The sequence below is a fragment of the Vicia villosa genome, linkage group LG6, assembly GCF_029867415.1.
Source record: "Vicia villosa cultivar HV-30 ecotype Madison, WI linkage group LG6, Vvil1.0, whole genome shotgun sequence".
Taxonomy (NCBI): Eukaryota; Viridiplantae; Streptophyta; class Magnoliopsida; order Fabales; family Fabaceae; genus Vicia; species Vicia villosa.
Window position 1 is genome coordinate 156110026 of NC_081185.1, and position 24169 is coordinate 156134194.

General features: G+C 32.3%; 4 protein-coding genes and 1 pseudogene across 4 annotated transcripts; 4 read left to right on the forward strand and 1 right to left on the reverse strand.

The window, feature by feature from the left end:
* The first annotated feature begins 244 nt into the window (after positions 1–244).
* On the forward strand, positions 245–1740 carry LOC131612886 (uncharacterized). Its single transcript, XM_058884634.1, has 4 exons — positions 245–696; positions 783–980; positions 1100–1303; positions 1418–1740. The coding sequence occupies exons 1-4, from the start codon at positions 691–693 to the stop codon at positions 1472–1474; spliced, it is 465 nt and encodes a 154-aa protein (XP_058740617.1). The 5' UTR covers positions 245–690; the 3' UTR covers positions 1475–1740.
* A 2389-nt stretch (positions 1741–4129) lies between these two features.
* LOC131612887 (uncharacterized) lies at positions 4130–5723 on the forward strand. Its single transcript, XM_058884635.1, has 4 exons — positions 4130–4695; positions 4791–4976; positions 5060–5278; positions 5373–5723. Exons 1-4 carry the CDS (start codon positions 4690–4692, stop codon positions 5427–5429), a joined length of 468 nt encoding a protein of 155 aa, XP_058740618.1. The 5' UTR covers positions 4130–4689; the 3' UTR covers positions 5430–5723.
* A 2741-nt stretch (positions 5724–8464) lies between these two features.
* On the forward strand, positions 8465–9547 carry LOC131615256 (glutathione S-transferase T2-like; annotated as a pseudogene).
* Positions 9548–9995: 448 nt separating this feature from the next.
* Positions 9996–11288, forward strand: LOC131615075 (uncharacterized). The gene is made up of 2 exons (XM_058886587.1): positions 9996–10557; positions 10771–11288. Exons 1-2 carry the CDS (start codon positions 10041–10043, stop codon positions 11286–11288), a joined length of 1035 nt encoding a protein of 344 aa, XP_058742570.1. The 5' UTR covers positions 9996–10040.
* A 2373-nt stretch (positions 11289–13661) lies between these two features.
* Positions 13662–15468, reverse strand: LOC131612888 (uncharacterized). Its single transcript, XM_058884636.1, has 4 exons — positions 14962–15468; positions 14676–14873; positions 14191–14442; positions 13662–14076 (listed from the first exon to the last, which is right to left on the reverse strand). Exons 1-4 carry the CDS (start codon positions 14965–14967, stop codon positions 14020–14022), a joined length of 513 nt encoding a protein of 170 aa, XP_058740619.1. The 5' UTR covers positions 14968–15468; the 3' UTR covers positions 13662–14019.
* Positions 15469–24169: the final 8701 nt, after the last annotated feature.

Below are 24169 nucleotides of genomic sequence, written 5' to 3' on the forward strand. Positions count from 1 at the left end.
CATAGATCCAGAGAAGTAGGGTGTGATTCCTTTATGAGTGGAAAAGTTTTATAGAGTTCAAAACTCATTCTTAGCCTTTTCAGATAGCCAATACTAGTACTTCTCAAAAGTTAAACTCACTAACTTTTCAGCCACACTCATTATTATATGATATATCTACCTACAACCCCATTCTATTTTTTTTACACATACTAGTAGTAAAAACTCAACTACCGCACCAATTTCTTTTCTTAGTAGTTAGTACTAGTATTTGTTTATTCAACCAATTATCTAGTAAAAGGAACAAAATCAATGCTACATACTTACAACAGAGCATTGGCCAGGTCCTGTTTTTGTTCTTCATCTCATTACCCTTGTGTTTCTGTTTTCTCTCTGCTTTTATGTCTCTTCAATGCAACCCTTTCTTTGTCTCACTGTCTTCGTAAGTAAAAAGCCTTAACCCACGCACCACCCTTTGTTTGCTTATTTATTTCTCTCACTGTTGCTCACATTCCTTGCCTATAAAATTCTGATCACCGTATTAAATAGCCTAGTCTCAGGTTTTTGGGAAACACATCATCCTGTCTTTTTGAATTTTTTCCCCCTTTATAGTTTAAACCCCACCCATTTTCGTAAGGCACAACAAAAACAATAGAAAACGGCCACTTTCTGGGTGAAGCAAGCTCTTTGTTTTGATTTAAGAATCCAAATATGGATGTAAGCTTATTTTCAGTGACCCTTTTGTTTTGTTAAAGTTCACGATGAATAATGATTGATGGGTTATTGTTGTTTGTTATCGATAGGAATATTGGAAGACAAGTGGACAAATACCAGCTTTTGGTAACTGGGATTATGCGAATGAGTGGCCAATAACTCAATATTTCGAAAATGCAAGACAAGCTGGTTTGGTTCCTTACAGTTCTTCCTCCGGTAACAGTGATCCATACGCGCGTGAGGAACACGATCTTTACATTGTGGAGTTTAAGAAACAAGTTCCAAAGGTAACATTGTTTCCTTTTTTTTTGTGTGTGGCTTTTATATTTTGATTCAGTTTCAGAAAAGAACAACATTAGTGATGTAGAAAGAGTGTGTGATGTTGTGTATGTTTTATTATCTGTAGGAGATGAGGAACCGAGAAACAAGAATGAGAAAACAGAGGAAAGTGTACGATGTAACGGATTATCCAAGGAAACATCCTACGAACAAGAAGAAGGTAAACGACGTCGTTTGCAGTGCTCATCAGTTACCTTCAACACAATTTCCAAAAGCAGTGGATGAAGATCTCTATAAGATTTCTCCTGAACTTCTTCGCAAAACCAAGAAGGTCGGTCACTTTTTTGTTTTTTACTATGAAATGTTGTGAATTGTGTTGTCGGTGATTTTGATTGATACTATTATTATGTTTGACCATGGAAATGAATGGAATGTTAATGTGCAGAAAAAATTGTTGGGTTTCATTTTCAAGTGTCTGCTGCCTACTGCTTGTCTTACATGAGTCACAATGTCTCCAACAACATTTTTTGGGTACAACATTAAATTTAAATTATGAATGGAGTGGCGGTGACTAACACAAACTCTATAGTCATGGAAGTTTTAGATGGTTTGTTTCATTTTGCTAGGACTAGTAAAGGTGCTGGTTGACCATGTTGTGCTGTTTTCTTATGCACTCTCATGCAAGGAAAATCACTTTGTGTATGTTACAAGTAATGAATGAAGTTAATGCTATCTTAAATTCTATTAATTGCCCTTAATTTCCTTTATTTAATACAACCAATGCTTCCATTTATTCTTTTTTCTGAAGTACTAAATGACTGTCTGACGTCACACTAATTAAACTGATTTATGGTTTATGTGGAATACGAGATGATTATATGGATGATTGGTAATTGTAAAAGTGAAAATAAAGTGATGGAGCAAGAAGAAAAGATACAACAATACAATCTGAATAATTAATGATAATTTCTTTATCCACCCTTCAACCTTTTTAGAAATCCGTGCGAAATTTTTAAAATTTCATATATTTTGGAAATAAATCTTCAAATTCACTTTGGTGATTTTGGATGTGCACTTCCGTAAATACCTTATTTTTTAGAAAAAAGTGTTTTCGGAAATGCATCTCCGAAATCATTTTTTTCAGAAAATAAGGTGTTTTCGGAGATAAATTTCCGAAAACAATTTTTTTTCTGAAAAATGTTGAATTCGGAGATACACTTCCGAAATAATGTATGCTGCAGAAGACAAAAAACAAACGAACAAAGTTTCTATTTTCCATAAATAATCGAAATTACAAAGATAGATCAACAAAATATTAAAGTTACATATTGTTAAACACGGGTTGTTAAGGATGTGTCAACATTTTGATAACGTCGGCTCCCGATTTCTGAAGTTTCGCATCCAACTCGATTGGACCCTTCGAAGAAAATCAGTCGAAAGTTGTCCACAAAACCGCTAAATCTTCGTCGTTCTTGACTTCAAATGGGGTGAACTAGACGTCTCCCTCGCCGTAAAGCGAAGGCGAGCGGTACTCAAGCTTGACAAACTTTCGATTTTCTGGGTATTGCAAGAGAGAGTTAACCGACGATATCAATTTCGAAAATGCCGTGTCGTGCGAGAACCTAAATTGGAACGACATCGGATAACCCCTGCTGAAGTATACAAAAGCAAGGTGGGATAGGTTTGCATTATTTATAAACTTTTTGGAGTAATAATGACCCAACAAACCTTATCTTGCTATTAGTGGATGTTTCGGAAATGCATTTCCAGAATAAGCTCTGAAGCATTAAATTTTTTAGAAGTGCATTTCCGAATTAAGCAGAAATAGAACAAAAAAAATACATTTTGTTGTGTGCAGTCTGTTTTGTCAAATTCCACAAATTGAACCAAATGATGACAATAACATCAACAAATAAATGAGAATGACATAAACATTGACAACATTAATATAGATATATTATATATGTATTGAATCCGTTTGATTTTACATTCTAGACGACAATACATTCAAAAAATGACACACATCCGGTCATTACAAACAAAAAAGATTCGGTCTAATCTAAAATGCCCTGAACGATCCGTTGGCGCTTAAATCTAAAACCGAAAAGTTTTTCGACTTCTCTCTATTTTCCTAAGTGAATTTAATGGGACCTGCACGAGAGACACGATCTCAGAGGTGCAGAACCAGTGACCACGGACCTTAATCAATTAATGTAAAAAATTATTCCCACTTATAATCCATATTTAATTATATATAACTAGCATTTAATTTTTTTATTTTTGTTAGATATTAATTTATTATATTAATTATTATTAAATATGTTAATTGGATAATTATTTATATTTTTATATTAATTAATTGTTAATAAATGAAAAAAAAAAAAAAAAGCTAAATAGCATGCACTTAAGTTGAATTTGTGCCCTCGGTTTAAAATACAAGGAGGCACCAATAGTGTTTATTTCTCCTTTAATTGGTGTAGGAGTCAGTAATATTTAAGTGCTTATTTCATATCATTTCTTTTGTCAGAAACATTTTTTTTATAAACAAAATAAAATATGGAGAAAACATGACTAGTTAGAGTTTAAGTTGCAAAAGTTGATTATTTGGATAAAAAAAATTATATAGTGAATTCATAAAATAAAATAAAAAAAGTTACACTTTACAAGTAAATTGACTATATGTTGGTCAAAGTCAGAGTAGAACAAAAATTTAATATTTCACCATTGTGTTGTATCTTCCATGTTCCCTGCCTTTCCAAAACTTTCTTTCCTAGTTTTCACTTTTCATACAACTCATCCACAGTTGTTTTTCTATTTTTGTGAAATATTTTTCCGTCGTTTACAAATAATTTTAAAATCATTAGTATATGATAGTACTAAGTTTTGTTTGAAAAAAAATGTAGGTACCATGTGTGGAATAAAGTAAAAGAAAAGCGAAAGATCCGGTTTGGTTGAAAAAATAATAGATCCATAAATATGAAACAAATAAAAAATTTGTTCCTTGTTGAAAAAGTTTAGCGACTTTACTAGCAAAAATTTCCACACATAGAGGTCTAGATCCAGAGAAGCAGGGTGTGATTCCTTTATAAGTGGAAAAGTGAGATGGATCAGAGTCAACATGAGAGTTTTATAGCATTCAGATACCCAATATTACTCTTCAACAGTAAAACTCAACAACTTTTCAGCCACCCTCATTATTTTACTTTACCACCAAATATTACTTTTTACTTGTCACCATTTGTTTATTCAACTAATTGTTTATGTAGAATTTTACTAGTAAAAGGAACGAAATCAATGCTACAACAAAACACTTGAAAGGTCCCATTTTTATTCTTGAATCTGAGTATCTTATTAATATCATCTCATTACCCTTCTGTTTATGTTTTCTCTGCTCTGTCTCTTCAATGTAACCCTTTCTTTGTCTCACTGTCTTCATATGTAAAAAGCCTTAGCCCACACACCATCCTTTGTTTGCTTATTTATTTCGTTCACTGTTGCTCACATTCCATATCTATAAATTCTGATCAGGGTCAGGCTATTTATTACTAATAGCCTAGTCTGAGGTTTTTGGGATACACATAATCCTGTCTTTTTAATTTTTTTCCCTTTAAAGTTTCAGCCCCACCCTTTTTCGCAAGGCATAAGAAAAACACTAGTAGCAGTCACATTCACATTCTAGGTGAAGCAAGCTCTTTATTTTGATTTAAGAAACCAAAAATGGACGTAAGCCTATTTTTCATCGACCCTTTTCCCTTTTTTTTCTTAAGCTAGTTGTTGAAGTTGATGATTGATTATAAATTTATGTTTGTTATTGATAGGAATATTGGAAGAGAAGTGGCCAAATACCAGCTTTTGGTAACTGGGATTTCCAGAACGAGTTGCCAATAACTCGGTATTTTGAAACTGCAAGACAAGCTGGTTTGATTCATCATCCTTCTTCATATGGTGAAGCTGATCCATACGTGCGTTGTGAACACGATCTTTACGCTGTTGATTTCAAGAAGGTAACATTTTTTTTCTTTCGTAACAGTTGGCTCTTATATTTTGATTCACTTTCGTAATAGAGTGCGTGATGTTGTTTGTGTAGGCAACGAGAATAAGAGACAGAAGGTATACGAATAGTAAGGTAAAAGAAACAAGACTGAGAAAACATGGGAAAGTGTGCGATGTAACGGAGTATCCAAATAAACCACTGAACAAGAAGAAGGTAAACGACGTCGTTCACAGTGCTCGTCCGTTACCTTCAAAACCAGTTGATGAAGATCTCTACAAGATTTCTCCTCAACTTCTTCGCACAACCAAGCGGGTTCGTATTTTTTTTTTACTAATAAATGTTGTGAATTGTGTTATTCGTGATTTGATTCATTATATATTGACTTGAATAATTATTGTATGTGCAGAAGAAAATGTTGGGTTTCATTTCCAACTGCCTGCTGCCTACTGCTTGCTTTTCATGACTCACAATGTCTTAATCACAACAATTCAAGGAATTTTTTTTTGGTCAAGGAGACATTTTTTTTGATACAATATTTAATGTTATTTTTATTTTTAATTTGTTACTATAAAGTAAATTTAAATTAGGAATGGAGTACCATGACCGACACAAATTCTAGAGTCATGGATGTTAGTACTGTAAAGGTGCTGGTTGGCCTATGTTGTGCTGTTTTCTTATGCACTCTCATGCGGAATCACTTTATTGTATGTTAATGCTATCTTAAATTTTATTTATGGCTCTTAATTTCTTTTATTCAATATAATCAATGCTTGCATTATTTTTTTTTTCTGAATTAAATGACTACTACAATTATCCGGTGGTTTATTACGTCCAAATCTAAATTAAAGTGTCTGATGTCACATTACTTAATTTGATTTATGCGGGATAGAATATGAATGCGCTCGTTAGAGAAAATTTTCACCAAACTAACACTATTATACAATTTAGATAAAATTACACTCACCTTTTAAGTTTGTTAAAAATACATTGGATCTTTTAGTTTTAAAATATGCATTTATTTCTCCTAATTTACATATACCAAGAAAAAAATTCTAACCAAAAAATTTCTTTTAGTGTATACAACTGGCGGTAAATAAGATTTTTTCTTTACCCACCTTCCTATGGGGTCACCCCCAGCGAAAAACCGATTTTACCCCGCTTCGGAAATGCATTTCCGAAATATTTTTTTTTTCTAAATTTTTCCAGACTTCGGAAGTGCATTTCCGAAAAAATCTCAAAAATTGGGATTTTGATAAATTCGGAGATGCATCTCCGAAAAAACAAAAAAAATCTAAAAATTCCAAAAATTAATTTTAGAATATGAATTAATTTATATATTATAAATTTGATATAATTTATGAGTAATAAATAATAATAATTATATATTTTGATATAATTTATTAGTTATGAATAATAATTATTATATATTTTTATTCTGATTCATATTTTAAAATTTAAAATTATTTAAATTAAAAAATTAAAATAATTTCACTTACAAAATGAGTTATAATTTTTTATTTATATATTTATATATTTATAATAATCATTATGTATTTATAAAAAAAATTAAAAAAATGAGTGTTTTAATTTATATATTTATATAATAATTATTATATATTAATTATAAATATATTTATATATTTATATAATAATTATAAAAATTAAAAAAATGAGTGTTTTAATTTATAATAATTATTATATATTTATATATTTATATTCTGATTCATAATTAAAAAGGAGATAATTTTTTATTTAGTTTAAAAAAATTAAAAAAAGATTTTGTCTTAATTTTATTTAATGAATAAATTTTATATTTAATTCTATATAATTCAAAATTTACTTATGGAATTAAAATGTTTTTGATTTATATAAGTTAGTAAAATAAATTTTAACTTTCAAATAGTTTAGGATGTTTTGATTCACCTTGATTTTATTGATTCACCTTGACTTTATACCTATTAATTGTATTGATTCACCTTGATTTTAATTTTTTTAATAATTATTAATTATTTCGGAAGTGTATATCCGAAACATTCCAAGACCAATTTGGTCTTGGAATATTTCGGAAGTTCATTTCCGAATTCCTCCAAGGGGGTGCGTTCGGAGATGAACTTCCGAAACACCACATTTTCTGAAAATGTAACTTTATTTCGGAGATGCATCTCCGAAATCAATATTTTATATTAAAAAAAACACGTTTTCGGAAGTTCATTTCCGAAAACACCTTTTTTAACAAAAAAAAGTACCGTTTCGGAAATGAACTTCCGAAACAAGGGGTAGTGTGGTAAATTCACCGGAGGTGGACAAGAAGGTTAGGAGGTGGGTGAAGAAATTTTCGTAAATAAATGTCATCTATACTTATCATTTTTCCTTGCCAATTGAATTGGCGGGTCCTTGTATTTTTTTTTTCTGCAGATTTCCTTAGCCACATAATAAAATAAATCCACAAAGATACATTAGAACTACTCATTATTCGACCAATTAGAAGATCTTTTTAGTGCAGAGGAATACAAAACTATTAAGAAAAATAATGACATGGTCCTTACGTTAAGAACTATTAAAAATGGCTGCTAAATAAGCCATGTTCAAAGTGAATCTTTTTATTGTCCGAAAATTGTTCAAAGTGATCTCTTCAATAGGTGGAACTTCTTTGTCATCTATCAATTGGCCTCCACAACCTATCTTGAACAAGTCCATCTAACTTAAATCCAACTCTGGTTAGAAAAAGGTGATATGTTCCTTTGCTCCCTAGAAGTCAGTCATCTTTAAGGGCATATATTTCCTCCATAAGTCTCTTAAGGGAACTGAAGGTCCCTTCTCGAGAGCCCCTTAATTTTGTAGAGGCAAGAACATGGGTTTGTGCTTATTGCCACAATCCTAAGTAAGATCTCCAAGTTTTCTTTTTTCTTCATCACTTTTTCCTCCTTCACCAGGGTCCTCACTACTTCATGGGGTTAAGTGATAATTCATAATGTTGTGGCAACCATCGACTTCAAGTCATCAATGACTTGAATATACTTCTCCCGGTAGATCCTCTCTATCAAAAGTCCCCTTATTAAGTGAATTTCAGCCATACTATTAGAGCTTCTCCAACGGCTGGCAATTGCCGTTTCGTACGCCAGCTGGAATCAAATGGAAATAATAGTGTTCCGCCACGCAAGCATACGTACAATTGCATTGCAACGGTTATTTTGAATAAAATATTAATATAAATTGAAAATTGTGCATTCAACGGCTCTCTTGCTTTTTTTTTTCTTTTTTTTTAATAAGTTGCAATGCAACGACTCTTTTGTTTTTTTTATTTTATTTTTTTATTTTAATAATTTATTTGGTTATAAATAGAAGCAAATGTTAGTCAAATTTTATCACACAAATTTATTCCTTACTCCTAGTATTTTAATTTTTTCTCTCACAATTTCATCTTATTAGCCTTCAATTGATCATATATTTTACCAAATTTTTCATCTTCTTTGTTCAAATTATTATTGTTAAGGTCAAATGGACCCTAATCAATATAATTTTCAACAATCTATGTTCCATCTCATGCAAAATCAGCAAAATTCTAATCCTCAAAATTCTCAATTTCCCTCGCCGTCAACAAACTCTACCGTATTTTTTCCGCCACCAAACAACCCAAATATTTATTTTAGACCACCGATAAATACTCATGGGATGAATTTTTCTCATCATGAACCCGAAACACCAAATGGGTTTATGTCTGAACGCCAAGTTCCACAATTTTCAACTCAAGTTGGTATTGAAAATATTACAGTTGAAAAAGAACAAAGGCGTTCTGTTAAAAAAAAAACCTCGAGAGGTATTCACAAGGGAAGAGGATACACTTCTTATGCAATCATGGCTCAATATTTCAAAGGATCCAATTGTGGGAGTTGATCAAAAAGTCGATAGCTTTTGGTTAAGAATCACCGATAATTATAACCAATATCGTGGGCAGTCACGAGAAAAGCTACAAGGCCAATTAAAATCTCGATGGCATCGAATAAATGGCCTTGTTCAAAAATTTGTTGGGTGTTACAAACAAGCTGTTCGTGAAAAAAAAGTGGGGCATTAGAGAAAGATATCTTAGTCAATGCACATGCTTTTTTTGAACAAGATGAAGGTGCACCATTCAATCTTGAGTATGCATGGCGGCTTTTAAAAGATGAACCTAAATGGATGGGAGCATCCATTGAAAATTCTTCAAAGAGAACAAAGAATTCTGTTAGCGGTGCATACACGGCATCGCCAAACTCAGAGACACCTTCAAGTTATGAGTTTAACTCATCATCTCCAATGGAGCGTCCAATGGGACAAAAGGCGGCAAAACGAAAAGGTAAGGCAAAGGAAAATGCAAATGCAACTGAACCTCCTTCTAGTGTTATTTCTGATACAATGAATAAAAGAATGGAAGTAATGGAAAACCTTGCACGACTTAAGGAGGAAGAAAACAAATTAGTCAAGGAAAAGATGGAATTTGAAGCAATGCAATTCATAATGTCAGACACTTCTAAGATGAACGATAGTCAACGTGAATTTCATGAAAAACGTTGTAATAACCTAAAAGAAAAATATGGATGGTAATAATATGCAATGTTCTAGTATTTATTATATTTAAATATTATGTAGTATCAACACCTATTGTAATAAGATGCAATGTTCTAGTATTTATTATATTTAAAAATTACGTAGTACTTGTTATGTATCAACAATTATTGTAATAATATGCAATGTTCTAGTATTTATTATATTTAAATATTATTCAAAACTAGTCGTTATTCAAACTAGCCATTATTATTCAAACTAGCCGTTATTCAAACTAGCCGTTATTATTCAAGCTAGCCGTTATTCAAACTAGCCGTTATTATTCAAACTAGCCGTTATTCAAACTATCCTTATATATACTTTCATTCTTTTCTCACTTTTCTACCACCATCTATCATTCTTCTATCATTTTTTCTATCACCCTTCTCTCATTCTTCTATCATTTTTCTATCACTTTTATCTCACTTCAATGGATTCAAACAATTCAAACAACCTCAACAAACTTTTTTGGGAGGTGATTGAAGAAGAACTTATGGACAACACAGACGAAGAACTATTGTTGTCAATGCTCGAGAAGGAACGTCAATCTGGAAGTTCATCAAAGCGAAAAAGAAGATCAGTGATAGATCGGAATCGTGAAGAAGGGAATATACGATTATTCAACGACTACTTCTCAGAAAATCCAGTATACACTGATGCCCAATTCCGTAGAAGGTTTAGAATGCATAGGCATTTGTTTCTTCGAATTGTAGAAACCCTTGGAAATCATGATGAATATTTTCAAATGAGGGTCGATGCAACTGGTAAAATGGGTCTTTCACCATTGCAGAAGTGTACTTCTGCTATTCGTATGTTGGCATATGGATCTTCCGCTGACATTGTAGACGAATATGTTCGAATTGGTGAAAGCACTGCAATTGAGTGCTTAGAGAGATTCGTAAGGGGCGTGAATGAGGTATTTGGGGATGAGTATTTGAGAAGGCCTAATAACAATGATGTTGAGCATCTTTTACAAATGGGGGAGTCACGTGGATTTCCAGGCATGCTAGGTTCCATTGATTGTATGCATTGGGAATGGAAGAATTGTCCTGTTGCGTGGAAAGGACAGTTTTGTCGAGGTGATCATGGTAAACCCACGATCATGCTTGAAGCAGTGGCATCACAAGACTTATGGATTTGGCATGCATTTTTTGGTATTGCAGGTTCAAACAATGACATTAATGTGCTAAACCAATCTAATGTGTTTAACGATATTTTGGAAGGACGTGCTGCTACTGTGCAATATACAATCAATGAGACTCCATATAATATGGGGTATTATTTAGCGGATGGTATATATCCTGAGTGGGCTACATTTGTCAAGACCATTTCAATGTCGCAAGGAGAAAAGAGAAAACTATTTCCACAACACCAAGAATCAGCTAGAAAGGATGTGGAACGGGCATTTGGAGTGCTTCAATCTCGATTTGCAATAATACGTGGTCCAGCGCGTGCTTGGCACATGGAAACCCTCAAGCATACCATATATGCTTGCATTATATTGCACAACATGATTGTCGAAGACGAACGACACACGTATGGAGGTGATTTTGATTACTGTTACGATAATGGAGGTAACAACAACTCAACGACTGAAATATTTAACGGTCCTCATCCGAATCTTGCAACAAGACTACAAAGAAGGGCAACTCTTCGTGAAAAACAAGTTCATCGCCAACTTCAAGGAGATCTAGTCGAGCATATCTGGGAACGTTTTGGACATGAGGACGATGAAAATTAAATTTGAGTAATTATGTTATGTAATTTATTTTTATTGTTTTGATTATATTTTTATTGTTTTTAATTATATGTCATGTATTTGAGATTAATTTAAATTATAATTTTAAATTTTATGTTTAATTTTATTTATTTTATATTAATTAAAATTTAAATAATTATTTTAAATCAAATAAAATTTAGTATGAATAAAATATTATTATACAAAGGAAAATTGTGGGACCCAATATGAGTTCTTTTGAATTACACCATTGGAGTGAAAATTGGAGTGAGTTGCTTCAAGATGGTGTGGACTAATGGGTCCCACAAAGAACCAAATAATGGGTTGCACCATTGGAGATGCTCTTAGCGTTTTCATTCTCATTTATTCAACTCCTCCAACTTTGCCATATTTTTTTCTCAAATATGTATTACGTTAGCGATATCACTTAAGTTGAGAACCCTTAACAAAACTTGTCACCATAACTATTTTTCACAAACATAAAACACATAAAAATGAAAAATTAGAGCATTTAGTATGCTCTGCCTAATTTAACTAAAGTAGCGTAAAATATAAATAAATGAAATTGCTCAAACGCTAACCTAACCTAAAATTCAAGTACAGGAGGTTTAAATATCTCATAAATAAAAGAATTAGCAATTAAAAGACCAAGATCCTCTTTTCTAAAAGTACTATAGAGCCTGTTATAAGGAAGCTTATTCATTTGTCAAGTTTCTAGTAATTATAAGAGTTAGGCAGATATTTGGAAGTCCCTTTGATAAATAAGACCCCTAAGATGAAGGACTTCCATTATTTTATAGAGCTAGTCAAGATCAAACTAATAGCTTGGAAATGGATACAATTCTCCTTTGTATGAATGCTGATATGGTTTATTGGCCAATTAGAAATGGTGAGAAGTATAATACTTGGGATAACTTTTGGGTGCAACCAGGAATAATTTTGCCAATATGAGGCGACATTTATCGGATGATCATCATGTTGAGATAAGAGTAGTTGATATGGTGGACAAAAAAAGGATTGCAATCTAGAATGATATGATGGCTATACATCCAATGGTTTTAAATTACGGTTACGTCGCAGATGCGGTTGCGGGTGTTGCAATTGCCGCCATTGTAGTTGCTGCGATGCGCATTGCGGCGAAAATTTTGATTAGATATTTGAAATACACTGATAGAAGTGTATTATAGAATTTATATTATTAGTATTGTTATTGATATGGGGTAATAATGTAACTTATATTATTAGTATTGTTATTGGGCTCTTGTTGTATTTGGGCTTTTAATTGAACATCAACTATAGGAACTATATATGTAGTGTCTTTGACACATTTAAGGGTATCAAAGAAATCATATGAAGTTTATCTTTATTCCTTTTATTTTATTTACTCATTTTAGTGTTCTTCCCCTTTTATTGTAGAAACCCTAGTTTTATAGTTTTGAAAGGAAAATCTTCCTGTCAATTGGTGCTTTCATTCTTTGAGCACCAAAACCCTCATATGGCATACCAATTCCCCCCATCTTTCACTACCCAATTGTATCCACATCATCCCAACATTACCACGGTTACTCCTTCATTTCTGTCTTATTCCACAAACATTTCTCTTGTATTTCCATCTCAAAATTTACCTTATAGCCATGAATACACACCACATCTACAACCTTTTTATACCACTATTACAAATTCAATCTCTCAGTGTGTTAGGGAAAACATTCTAAATCCTTCTCAATTGAAGATATCTAATTTTGATGGCAACGAAGATGCCTACTCATGAATTCTTTGCTCTGAAAAATCTTTCATCAGTAAGGAAATTTCAGAAGCAAAAAAGATGGTGGAAATCACTTATTCAATGAGAGGCGCTTTTTATTGGGATAATTTCTTTAATGAAAATTTGATTGGATATATAAAATACAACTTTCAACATAGTTTAAGATATGGAGAGAGAGATGATTAGAGAGAAATATTGGTAACAATTTGTCATACGATTTGGTTTTAGAGAAATCAAAGAGAGCATGTGGAAGATTATATCTTTTCCACTAACTTGACAGTATATATATAAGTCATGAACTATCATATGATATGAGTTTTGGCCTTCAACGAAGAGTTACCAATAGACATTATCACACTCAACGATCAAATGGTCTCCTAGATTAGAAGACTTGATAATAATAAATACAAATGGAGTTATTAAAGAAAATAGAAAAGCAGGTTATGGTGGCTTTTCAAACGGGCTTAAGAATTAAGATAATAATTTCTCCGTTTTAAAATGAATGTCTGTTTAAGATTTTTGCATATAGATTAAGAAATGTAATCATATTATTATAAGAGATTGCTTTTTTACTAAATTAACTTTATAAATATATTAAAAATAGTGTACAGTTGAATAATTAAAAAGATACAATAGAAAAAATGAAAATCATTATTACATTAAAAAGTAAAAATGACATTCATTTTAAAACAATTTTATTCACTAAAACGACACTTATTGTGAAACGGAGTGAATAATAAATTAATTCATTCATTCATTATTAGCTTACAAAAAAAGTCACATGTGGCCTCTATGTGCCATAGTGCACAACCAGCAGCATTGCAAACAAAACTTTTCTTTGGTCACAATACTTTATTTAAATTTAAAATTTACCAATATAAAAATAACAACATTTAAATATTGTAACCAAAAAAGTGCTTGTCGACCAAAATAAAAAGAAAACTTCCTAGGCTTGGTTGGTGTTGTCACTCATGGAACGCAAGCAGCAGGTACCAAACATTTGGAAATGAACCCAAACATCTTTTTCTGCACAAACAATGATTATTCAAGTCAAACATAACATTAATGTATCAATCAAGATCTAATCATGGATATATAACACAATTCATTATATAAAAATAAAATAAAAAAGTGACAAACCCGTTTGGTTTTACGAAGAAGTTCAGGAGGTATCTTATACAGATCTTCATCAACTGGTTTTGCATGTTGTTTGGAAGGTAACTGATGACCTCTGCGAACGACGTCGTTTGCATGTACTACCTTCTTGTTGTTCATTGTCTGTTTCCTTGGATGTTCCTTTTCATCGTATACTTTCCACTGTTTTCTAACTGTTGTTACTTTCTCATTAACCATTGCATGATTCCTGTACCTTCTATCTTTTATTCTCCTCGCCTGTACACAACAAACAACAAACAACATTAGACACTATGTCTACATCATATTACACGTACTTATCGGAACCAAACAAAATGTACTAAGAAAAATAAGTACTCCTAGGACCCATGTACTATTCAGATTCCATCATCACTCGTGAAACCACAAAAATTATCACAAAAAAGTTAATCACATATTTGACTCGTGATTATTATTTAATCACAAAATATTATTAAACAAAGAGAAGTTACCTTTCCAACAGGTTTCTTAGAATCAACCGCATACAGATCGTGTTCTACGCGCACATTAAGATCACTCTCACCAGATGAAGAACTATAACGAATCAAACCAGCTTGTCTTGGATTCTCAAAATACTGAGTTATTGGAAACTCGTTCACGTAATCCCAGTTCCCAAAAGCTGGTATTTCACCACTTCTCTTCCAATATTCCTGTCAATAAAAAACAAATATGACCTATCAATAATTATTCATCAACAACTTTAAGAAAACAAAATAGGGTGACTGAAGATAAACTTACATTCATATTTGGATTCTTAAATCAAAACAAAGAACTTGCTTCACCCAGAAAGTGACCGGTTCTACCGTTCTAGTGTTTTTGTTGTGCCTTACAAGAAATGGACCGGGTTGAAACTTTTAAAAGGGGAAAAATAACAGTAATGTAAAAGATGATGTGGTTCCCAAGAAACCTCAGACAAGGTTATTAATTCCCTGGTGAGAATTTATAGATAAAGAGTCTGTGAACAGGTGAAAAAAGGCAAAACAAGAGTGGTGTGGGTTAAAGGTTTTTACTATATGAAGACAGAGAAACAAAGAAAGGGTTGCATTGCATTGGATTGAACAACAAATAGATGCAGAGAAAACAGAAGCAGAAGGTTGAAGAGTGTGATTTATCTGAAAAAACTTTGAATATATTTGAATAGCTCCAAACTGTCACTGCTCTATGCCTTTATGGATTTGGATTGGCTATATGTGTTGAAATTATAAAGTGGCCAAACTTTTTCAACGCGCACACTTGTTTGTATGAATGTTTTATTTAAGTTTTACCTAGATGTATTCAGTTTCTTTTATCGATGCAATGTGATTTACTGTAGGAGTAGTAAAAAAAATATATCATAGAGTAAGTTAGGTCGGTGAAGAAAACAGATATTTATTTATTGGATTAGCCCAAATAAAGTGTATAGTCAAAGAAGAAGACCTAATAAGTCAACACCGTAACGTGATAAAGATTTGTACTTAGACGAAAAAACTGACAAATCAAAACGAAAATCTGGGATGAGTTGTTTGAAAAGTGAAAACTTGGAAAGAAAGTTTTGAAGAAGCATGAAACATGGAAGAGTACAAAGTGTAGTGTGATTACGTTTTCATCCATAAAGGCTCGTGTAATGTTCGATTTTTTATTGTAAGTTTGACTTATACTTCACAAGTTCATACACAAAATTACTATTATCTCATCTCATTCCCAACATCTTATCATAGACACAGTCTGTAATTAGCTACTAGTACAATTGATTTAAGAATTTTATATCACAATCTACTTTAGCTTAAGTAACATGTGGCTCGTGTAATTTTTTATTTTTGGACATTTTTTATTCTATCTACTTGTTCTTATTAGATTGAGATATTTGTTGAAATATGTCATAAATCTTAATTAATTGATGAAAAAAATATAAAATATTTTGAGATTTTAAAAAATTAGAAAATATAAAAGAAGCAAGAGTGTTCAATTTATACGGTTCATTTATTTTGAGATTGATCGATTTTGTTTGCAGATTCATTCTTTAAAGTTAAAATATTAAATATATATTTTTATATTAATTTAGAGATACTATAAATTAATATTATACATAAAATATTTATAACATTCAAAAAAATATTATAAGATATTTATAATATTTTAAGAAATATTATAGAATATTAATAATATATTTTATTTTAATAATTACTAAGACATGTTTTAAAATTTGTTATAAATTTATTGTATTTTAACAATGTATTTCTTCTATTATTGTAAGTGGGACAATTTTAAAACTTTAGAGCAAAAAGGAGAAATATGTGTTTAGCGTTTAAGGTAATCTTTTAGAGTTATCTTGAAGGATTAGAAAATACTCCTTAATATCTTGAGTTGTGTGATTGCTATATAAGAGAGTTGGAATATTGAGAAACACTTTGCTAATAAATAATGTTTGTTCTTGAGAATTTTAAAAGTTAATTTCTTGTAACTCTTTCGTAATCTCTTTTAACAATTTTTGGAGTATAGTAAATTGGAGAGTTGCTCTCTTTTACAGACCTAGATCATTTGATTGAACTCAGTAAATAAACATTTTGTGTTTCTCGTCTTCTTTTATCTTTTTCTGCTAAGTTAATACACTATGTTATTGCATCAAAGAGTTATAGTTGTTGAAGGACATTATTTTGATTGTCATTGCTCTTTGTCTCACACATTAAATTTTTTGATGTAAATTGAACATTAGATTATCACAACAAGTGGCACCCACCATGGGAGAAAGGGGTATTGTTTACAAGTGAGAACCATTGCTAAATGAAAGATCGCGAAATTTTTTTGAGACAACGATTTTGGATCAACAAAAGTGAAGATGCAAGCAATTTTAACTCAAGAAAAATATATTGAAACTTTAAAAGGTAAGACATCAATGTCTACACGCCTAAAATAAACATAGAAGACCGGGATAGTGGATTAGGCTAAGAGTGACATTATCTTGTGCAAAGGTAGATAGCGAAAATCATGACGATTGGTGGAAAGGTAGATCTGAAACTAATAGTGGAAAGGTATATATGAATCAAACTTATACGAAAAAAAGATGATTGGAGGTAGGTAGTTCTCTCAAATTTAATTAATTTGAGGGCAGTGAAGTTTTTTATTTGGTTTGTTGATATTGATGGTTGAGTTAAAAAAAAATGAATTTGATGAAGGTGGAAAATGTTTGATTAGGAACGATCTGGTTTGGTTGATGCTGATGGTTGAGTTGAAAAAAATAAGTTTTTGAAATGGGATAAATTTTAGGAAAATGGTATGATTGTTGCAAGAATGGGATGAATTTTCGGGCAGTGATATGAATGTTGCAGGAACTTTGGTTTTTGGATGAATACATTACCACATTAAAGGAACTTTGACTAATAGGCCTAATAAAAATGTCTAAAGTGTCGCTGTTTAAATATGAAACTACATAGGTCTTTTTAAATGTTAATGAACAAAATGAACTCCGAAGTAAATATAAGAGATAAAAAGGGTATTTAGCTGACAAATATTTTATCCGAGCTCACTTAAATATTCATCTATCCCACTACCGTCTCCTCGATCTATGAGCAAAGGACGAAGAAGATGAAGTTGATGGTGTGGAAAATTTGAATTTATGAGCTTGTTATAAATATAATCAATTATTTACATAAAATTTAATAAATATATCACCATCCTAGTGGTCAAACGCGCGCCCTTTGTTTCCATAGGTATGGGGTTTGGGACCCCTTGTCCCAAACTATTTAGTGTTATTTTTTTAAACACATTTCAGCTTTATTTTCATATTTTAAACCTTGGCAGCCACAAAACCCTTTTTTTATCACTTGGTTCCTTTAGTTTTTTTTTTTTTTTTTACAATTTCATTTAATTATTGCAACAAGCTAATTAATTTATTTTGAGCTGATTTTTTGTACACTCATTATTTATCCCCTTTATTTTGAGAATATATTAAAAAACCCTAAAAATATATTTATTTTACCATCTTTTATTTAACTTAAAACTAGTACTTTTTGTATATTTTAAGGCCTTTATAAAATTCATTTTGATCGATTCCTTTGTCTGCTTTGTCTAATTAATTGCTTGTGCTTATGTGATTGTAACATGTCTTGATTGAGCTTCATTTGAAGTTGATAACATGATTAAAAAGTTTTTCCACCTATGGTTTAGTTTACTTTTAAATGCATGAACTTTGTTTTGAAATTAAAACTCTAATCCATGTATGATTTCGTTAATTTGAGCTTAATACCATACTTTGATGGTTACACTTGGTTATCCTTGAGTCATATTGATGGTTCTTTAAGGATTCCCCCTTTGATGTTACCATACCCATGTGAGTATACATATGTGAGGGGTGCTAATACCTTCCCCTTGCATAACCAACCCCCATACCTAAACTCTCTGAGTATTAGTTTTTATTTAAAAACTTCTTTGGATTTAACTTCGTTCTTTTCCTATTTCCTTTGGAAACAATAAAGCACGGTTGCAACTTTAACTAAAATACGAGTTGGTTCAATCCAATGGCCTCAGTAAAGTATTTTATTTAGTTTGTTGATGTTGATGGTTAAGTTAAATAATGAATTTGATGAAGGTGGAGAATGCTTGATTAGGAACAATCTGGTTTGTTGATGCTGATGGTTGAGTTGAAAAAATGAGTTTTAAAAATGGGATAAATTTCAAAAAAAATGGTATGAATGTTGCAAGAATAAGATGAATTTCAGGGCAGTGGTATGAATGTTGTAAGAAATCTGATTTTTTGGATGAATACGCCACCATATCCGAGCCATGTGTATGGCAAGTGGCCATTTATTTTGAATTTTACTAATAGACCTAACGGAAAAGTCTAACGTGTCGCTATTTGAATACGAGACTACATTGATCTTTTCAAATGTTACTGGACCAAATGGATTCCGAGATTAACATAAGAGATGAAAAGGGGTATTTAGGCGACAAAGATCTTACCCGAGCTCACCTAATTATTCATCTATCCCATTATTGTCTCCTCGATCAAGAGTAGGCATGGCAACAAAACCCCTACCCCAGGTTACCCTCCCAAACCTACCCAAAAGTTAACGGAAAAAACGCGCTTTGACTGAGTTGGGTTCGGGTTCGGGTTTTCTCCAATTATAAAATATGGGGATGGATCGGGTAGTGAGGACAACACTATCCACCCTGGACTCACTCCTGAATCTTCGTGTTATTTCATTATGTTTATTTTTGATGATTTAAAATATTAAATATGTGACCAATATTTTGATGATTTGATTTGTATTTATCATTTAAAATATTTGAAATGTATGTATGAAATTTGTTGAGATCAGTGTTTTAAAACCGGACCGGTCATCGAACCGGTGAGGGTACTGGGTCACTGGTTTATCGGTCGAAGCACTGGGTCACTGGTCGAACCGCATGACCAAACCAGATTAAACCGGATAACTCAGTTGAATAGACCTGTCATTATATAGGTATAAAACCGGTCGAACCGGATGATTCAGTCTCTAAAAAAATATAACTTTTAAATTTTTTAAAAATATCATATCATAAATTCACAATTTCATAACTTAAATTCAAATTTTAAACAAAGGTATCACACATAACAAAATAGTAAAAAATTACAAAGCCTAATTGCAAACAAAGTCTAATTCCAACATAATCTAATTGAATAATTTATAAAAAAATAACTCCAATGTATACAAAATTTAATTCAAAATAGGATCCTCCTAAAAAGAAAATCAAATAAAATTCAATATGTTTATCCTATTTAAGAAAATTTATTAGCAAAGATAACAAATAGACAATAAAGTTTTTAATTTGTCACTAACGGAAAAAACTATGTGAGAATGCTATTTAAGTAATACACTACTAAATATATTAAAAAAAAAAGTTTCAAAAAAAGTTAAAAAAAAAAAACAATTAAACTGCCGGTTTTCCAATTTTCCCGGTTTTCACCGGTTTACACCGGTTCCCACCGGTTTGATGGCATAGCCAATCTAACTATTGAACCAGACCGGTTACCTGACCGGTTCCCGGTTCGACCGGTCCGACTGACCGGTCCTGTCCGGTTTTTAAAACACTTGTTTAGATTGTTTTATTTTATTATGTGTAATGTAATTTGATTTTTGGAAAAAAGTAAATATTTTTATTTTAAAAAATTGACTTTTCCTAAATGGATTGATTTGTGATGGGACGGGGATACCCCCATGTGGGACGAGTTTGAATTTTAATTCTCTAACCTTGTTTGGTTTGAGACAGAAAATAAAATTGTTTGGGAATTCACGTTTGAGTTTGAAGAAATTAAAGGTAAAAACCGCCTCTGACTCGTCTCGTTATCATACTTAATCTAAAGTAATCGAGAATGAGGGCTCATGAACTTGAAATCATTCCATTCCTAAACCATCTCTTTTTTTTGTTCTTGCATTAGGATCATTCCATTCTTAAACCATCTCTTTTTTTTTTGTTGTATAAGAATGACAATCATATTAAGTGCATCATCCTTATAGGACGTATGCTTAGAGTCCCGGTGAACCACATTTATTTTCTTAAGCATCTCTATATTATCTCTCTATTACATGTCTCATGTAGGGGGTGTCGACTAAGACAAAGAATAAAACAATAAACCAAATTTTGAACATCCTATGGCCTAATTTTGACTCCAACAATTTATTTTCCAAGATTAAGCATGCTAATATTGAGTTAATTCTAATATGATCGCCACGATCACCTCCACCCTTTCGTCTAGTACAAGAACATGCTTTACCAATTACTCCATCTGTCCTAAATTATTAAACGGACGAGAACATGCTTTACCAATTACTCCCTCTGACCTAAATTACTAAATATTTTGTAGAAAAAATTTGTCCTAAATTATACTAAGGTCATGCTAACATGTGTCATAAGGGCACATGTTAAGTATACTATAATTAGAAAACATTAAATATAATTAAATATAATAAAATCATATAAACTTTCAACACATTGAATGCACGTGTTCCAAATTTTTTTTCTTCTATAAATAACTTATTAAGTCACATTACAATTTAAATGCAACATTAATGATATTTTTCTTAATATATCATATACAGTATCATTTATTATTATTTCTTTTTCCATCTACTTACATTTCTCTTTCAAGTGTAATAAATGAAGGACAATGTTGTAAACTCATACATAATTCTCTTTTCAATAAAAAATTAATCACTTTTCTCAAAGGAAAAAGCTAACATCTGCCCCAATAGGCACAAGTTAATAAGTTATTTATAGAAATATTTTCTTGAAACACGAGCATTCAATGTATTGAAACTTTAAATATGTCTTTATTTCATTTAATTTTTTATAATTATAGCATCGTTAGGTCACATGTTAGCCTTTCTTAAATTATGTGAAATGTACAAAACATAATTTGAGACAAAATTAATATGTGTTTATGGCTTATATTAGATATCCTAATCTAAATAAACCAAGTGTCGGTCAACATAAATCCTAATCATCAAATCATAATTCTTAAACAACTAAAGTTCTCATCATAACAACTCTACTAATTAACTTTACAAAAACATGATATTGTTTATAACAAATACTAGTGGTTCCAACTCATCTCAATTTAACAAGAACAATTAGGTTGAATCACAAATAATCCAAAAATGAAAGAGAATTTCTTTTTAAGACTCCTCTATGGGGAGAACCTCCAGCTAAAACTCAAAATACCCCTATTTCGGAAATACATTTCTGAAGTAATTTTTTTTCTTCATATTTTCCCAGAATTTGGAAATGCATCTCCGAAAACATCAAATGGGGGTGTTTTCGAGATGCATTTCTGAAAACACCTTTTTCACATTTTTGGGTGTTTTCGGAGATACATCTCCGAAATATGCAGAAATTGTTTTCTTTTTTGTTTTTCTAAACAACGTTTAGTCCCGTATTTTTAATTAAACGGCAACACTTGCAGTAAATAGTTCTTGATATAAATAAAATATAACCCAAATAAAATAAGCATAAAATACTAATATTATATATACAACTAATAGTGTACGAAAGTGTAGTGTACGTAAATGTCAAGAAATACAAGCCGAATATAATAAAGTCAAAGAAAACTAAACCGGACCCCCTACTGAGTATGCCTAACCCTAACGCCCCGGGACCTCCTCTTCCTGGTATATGCCATCGTGAGCTGTGCGGTCGAGGTACCTGTGATATGGTCCCACTACGTTGTTCCCCCTTTGGAGAACGTATCGGGCAGCCTGGGCAAAGCGTCATCGTACGCAGGATCAATGGCGAAACCGTGGATGCAGGGGAAGTAGGAGATGATCCATCCCTAAAACACAAACACGATAATGTATTAAAAATAAATATGAACCATAAATAAATGTGTAACAATTAAAAGGAAACATATCGTTAAGAGTGTGGCAGATCCAGTCAACTTCTTGGTCCTCTAGTTGGAGGCTTCATTCAGCTTCTAGTATAGGTATACCAGAATAGCCGATCCCCAATTTCACTGGTGAATGGTAGTCAGGTCCATGAAGAAACGGAGATAAGTCACGTCGACGTAGGTTGCTTTCTTGTCCACAAAGACTGCAGTGCCTACCAAGAACATGAACCAACGCCGGAGAGCGCAGGCACGGTGATACTCCGTAAAAAGCTCGTCCCCCTCCTGCTCGGACTCGGTCGATGCCACCAAGTGGTTCTCATACAACTTTCTCAAGTTGGAGAACCAGATATGGGCCACATTCGTCGCCCGGCTGTTTACTGTGGAAATTGGTAAACAACCGTTGGTCTTCCCAAAGCCTTAAAATTAAAGGTTACTTGCAAGATCGACCCGTTGATCTTAAGACCACGTGCTAAAGCTTGGGATTATATATGTTTTGTCGAAGTGTTTGCCTAAGAAACGGTTTTCTAAGGCTAGCAACAAACACAATTTTTTTCCACACTAAACGCCAGATCTGACCGACAGGTGACTCATGACCGATGGAACTAACCTAGACCTAAAAGATTTGGTAAAAGTACGAACATTCTGGACTTGACCTACTGGGGTGACTCGAGACCATCAGACAACATCGATTCAAGGGTTGTTTTTAGTCGTAACAACCAGTCTCAGCCTATTTGGTAGAAATGAAAATAAAGAGACAAAACAAATGTTGATTAAAGAACACAACATAAGTGAAAGCTTCGAAACATGCAATTAAAAAATAAAGGGTTTGCATTGAAAATAAAGATGGTGATTCACATACATCAAGACTCTCAACAACTCTTTTTTCCTTAAGGGAGGAAATGGGCAGAGTATAAGCAGGTAGTTGATTGTAATAGTGAACACCTCTTTTCTACATTATTGTGACCTATTTATAGGATTTACACGAAATAACTACCTAACATAATCTACGGTTAAGATTTGAATTAAAACCAACTGCTTCGTAAGACCCTTTTCTGCATTTGGCACTCTTGGCACACAATTCTAGCTTGGTAACCACCCACTAACATTTCAAACCTTGACATTTCGCACTTAGCCACTTCTGATAATCGTTTCCAGTTTTAACGTGTCCTTTACAATCGGAGGCTCGGTCCAATAATTCTCTAAGTATGGAATTCTTACGTTCGACCTTCGCCCTTTTCTTCGACTTCAGACGACCTCGACACTCTTCTACTTCGACTTTTACTTCACTCCTGGCATGTGAAATTTTCTTGTTAAAATGGGAGGGTCTTTTACTGAGGACACTGTTCTGCTTTGTTTCCAATGTTTTTCCAGGGTAACACCGACACTCAAAATCAGCCATGTGAGATTCCATATTGTAATACGGTGGGAGAACTGAATTTTTTGAAATGTGCGGATAGCAAGAGTCGCCACCGACTTTTATTTTATCCAATTGGAAAGGCTAAAAGAACAGAAAAAGACCTTTTAAAAGACTTTGAGTTCGGGGGGTAAGTTATACAAAGGGAAGGTGTAAGTAAAGAAGTGCCACGCGTGTGAGTCCAACGGTCAGAA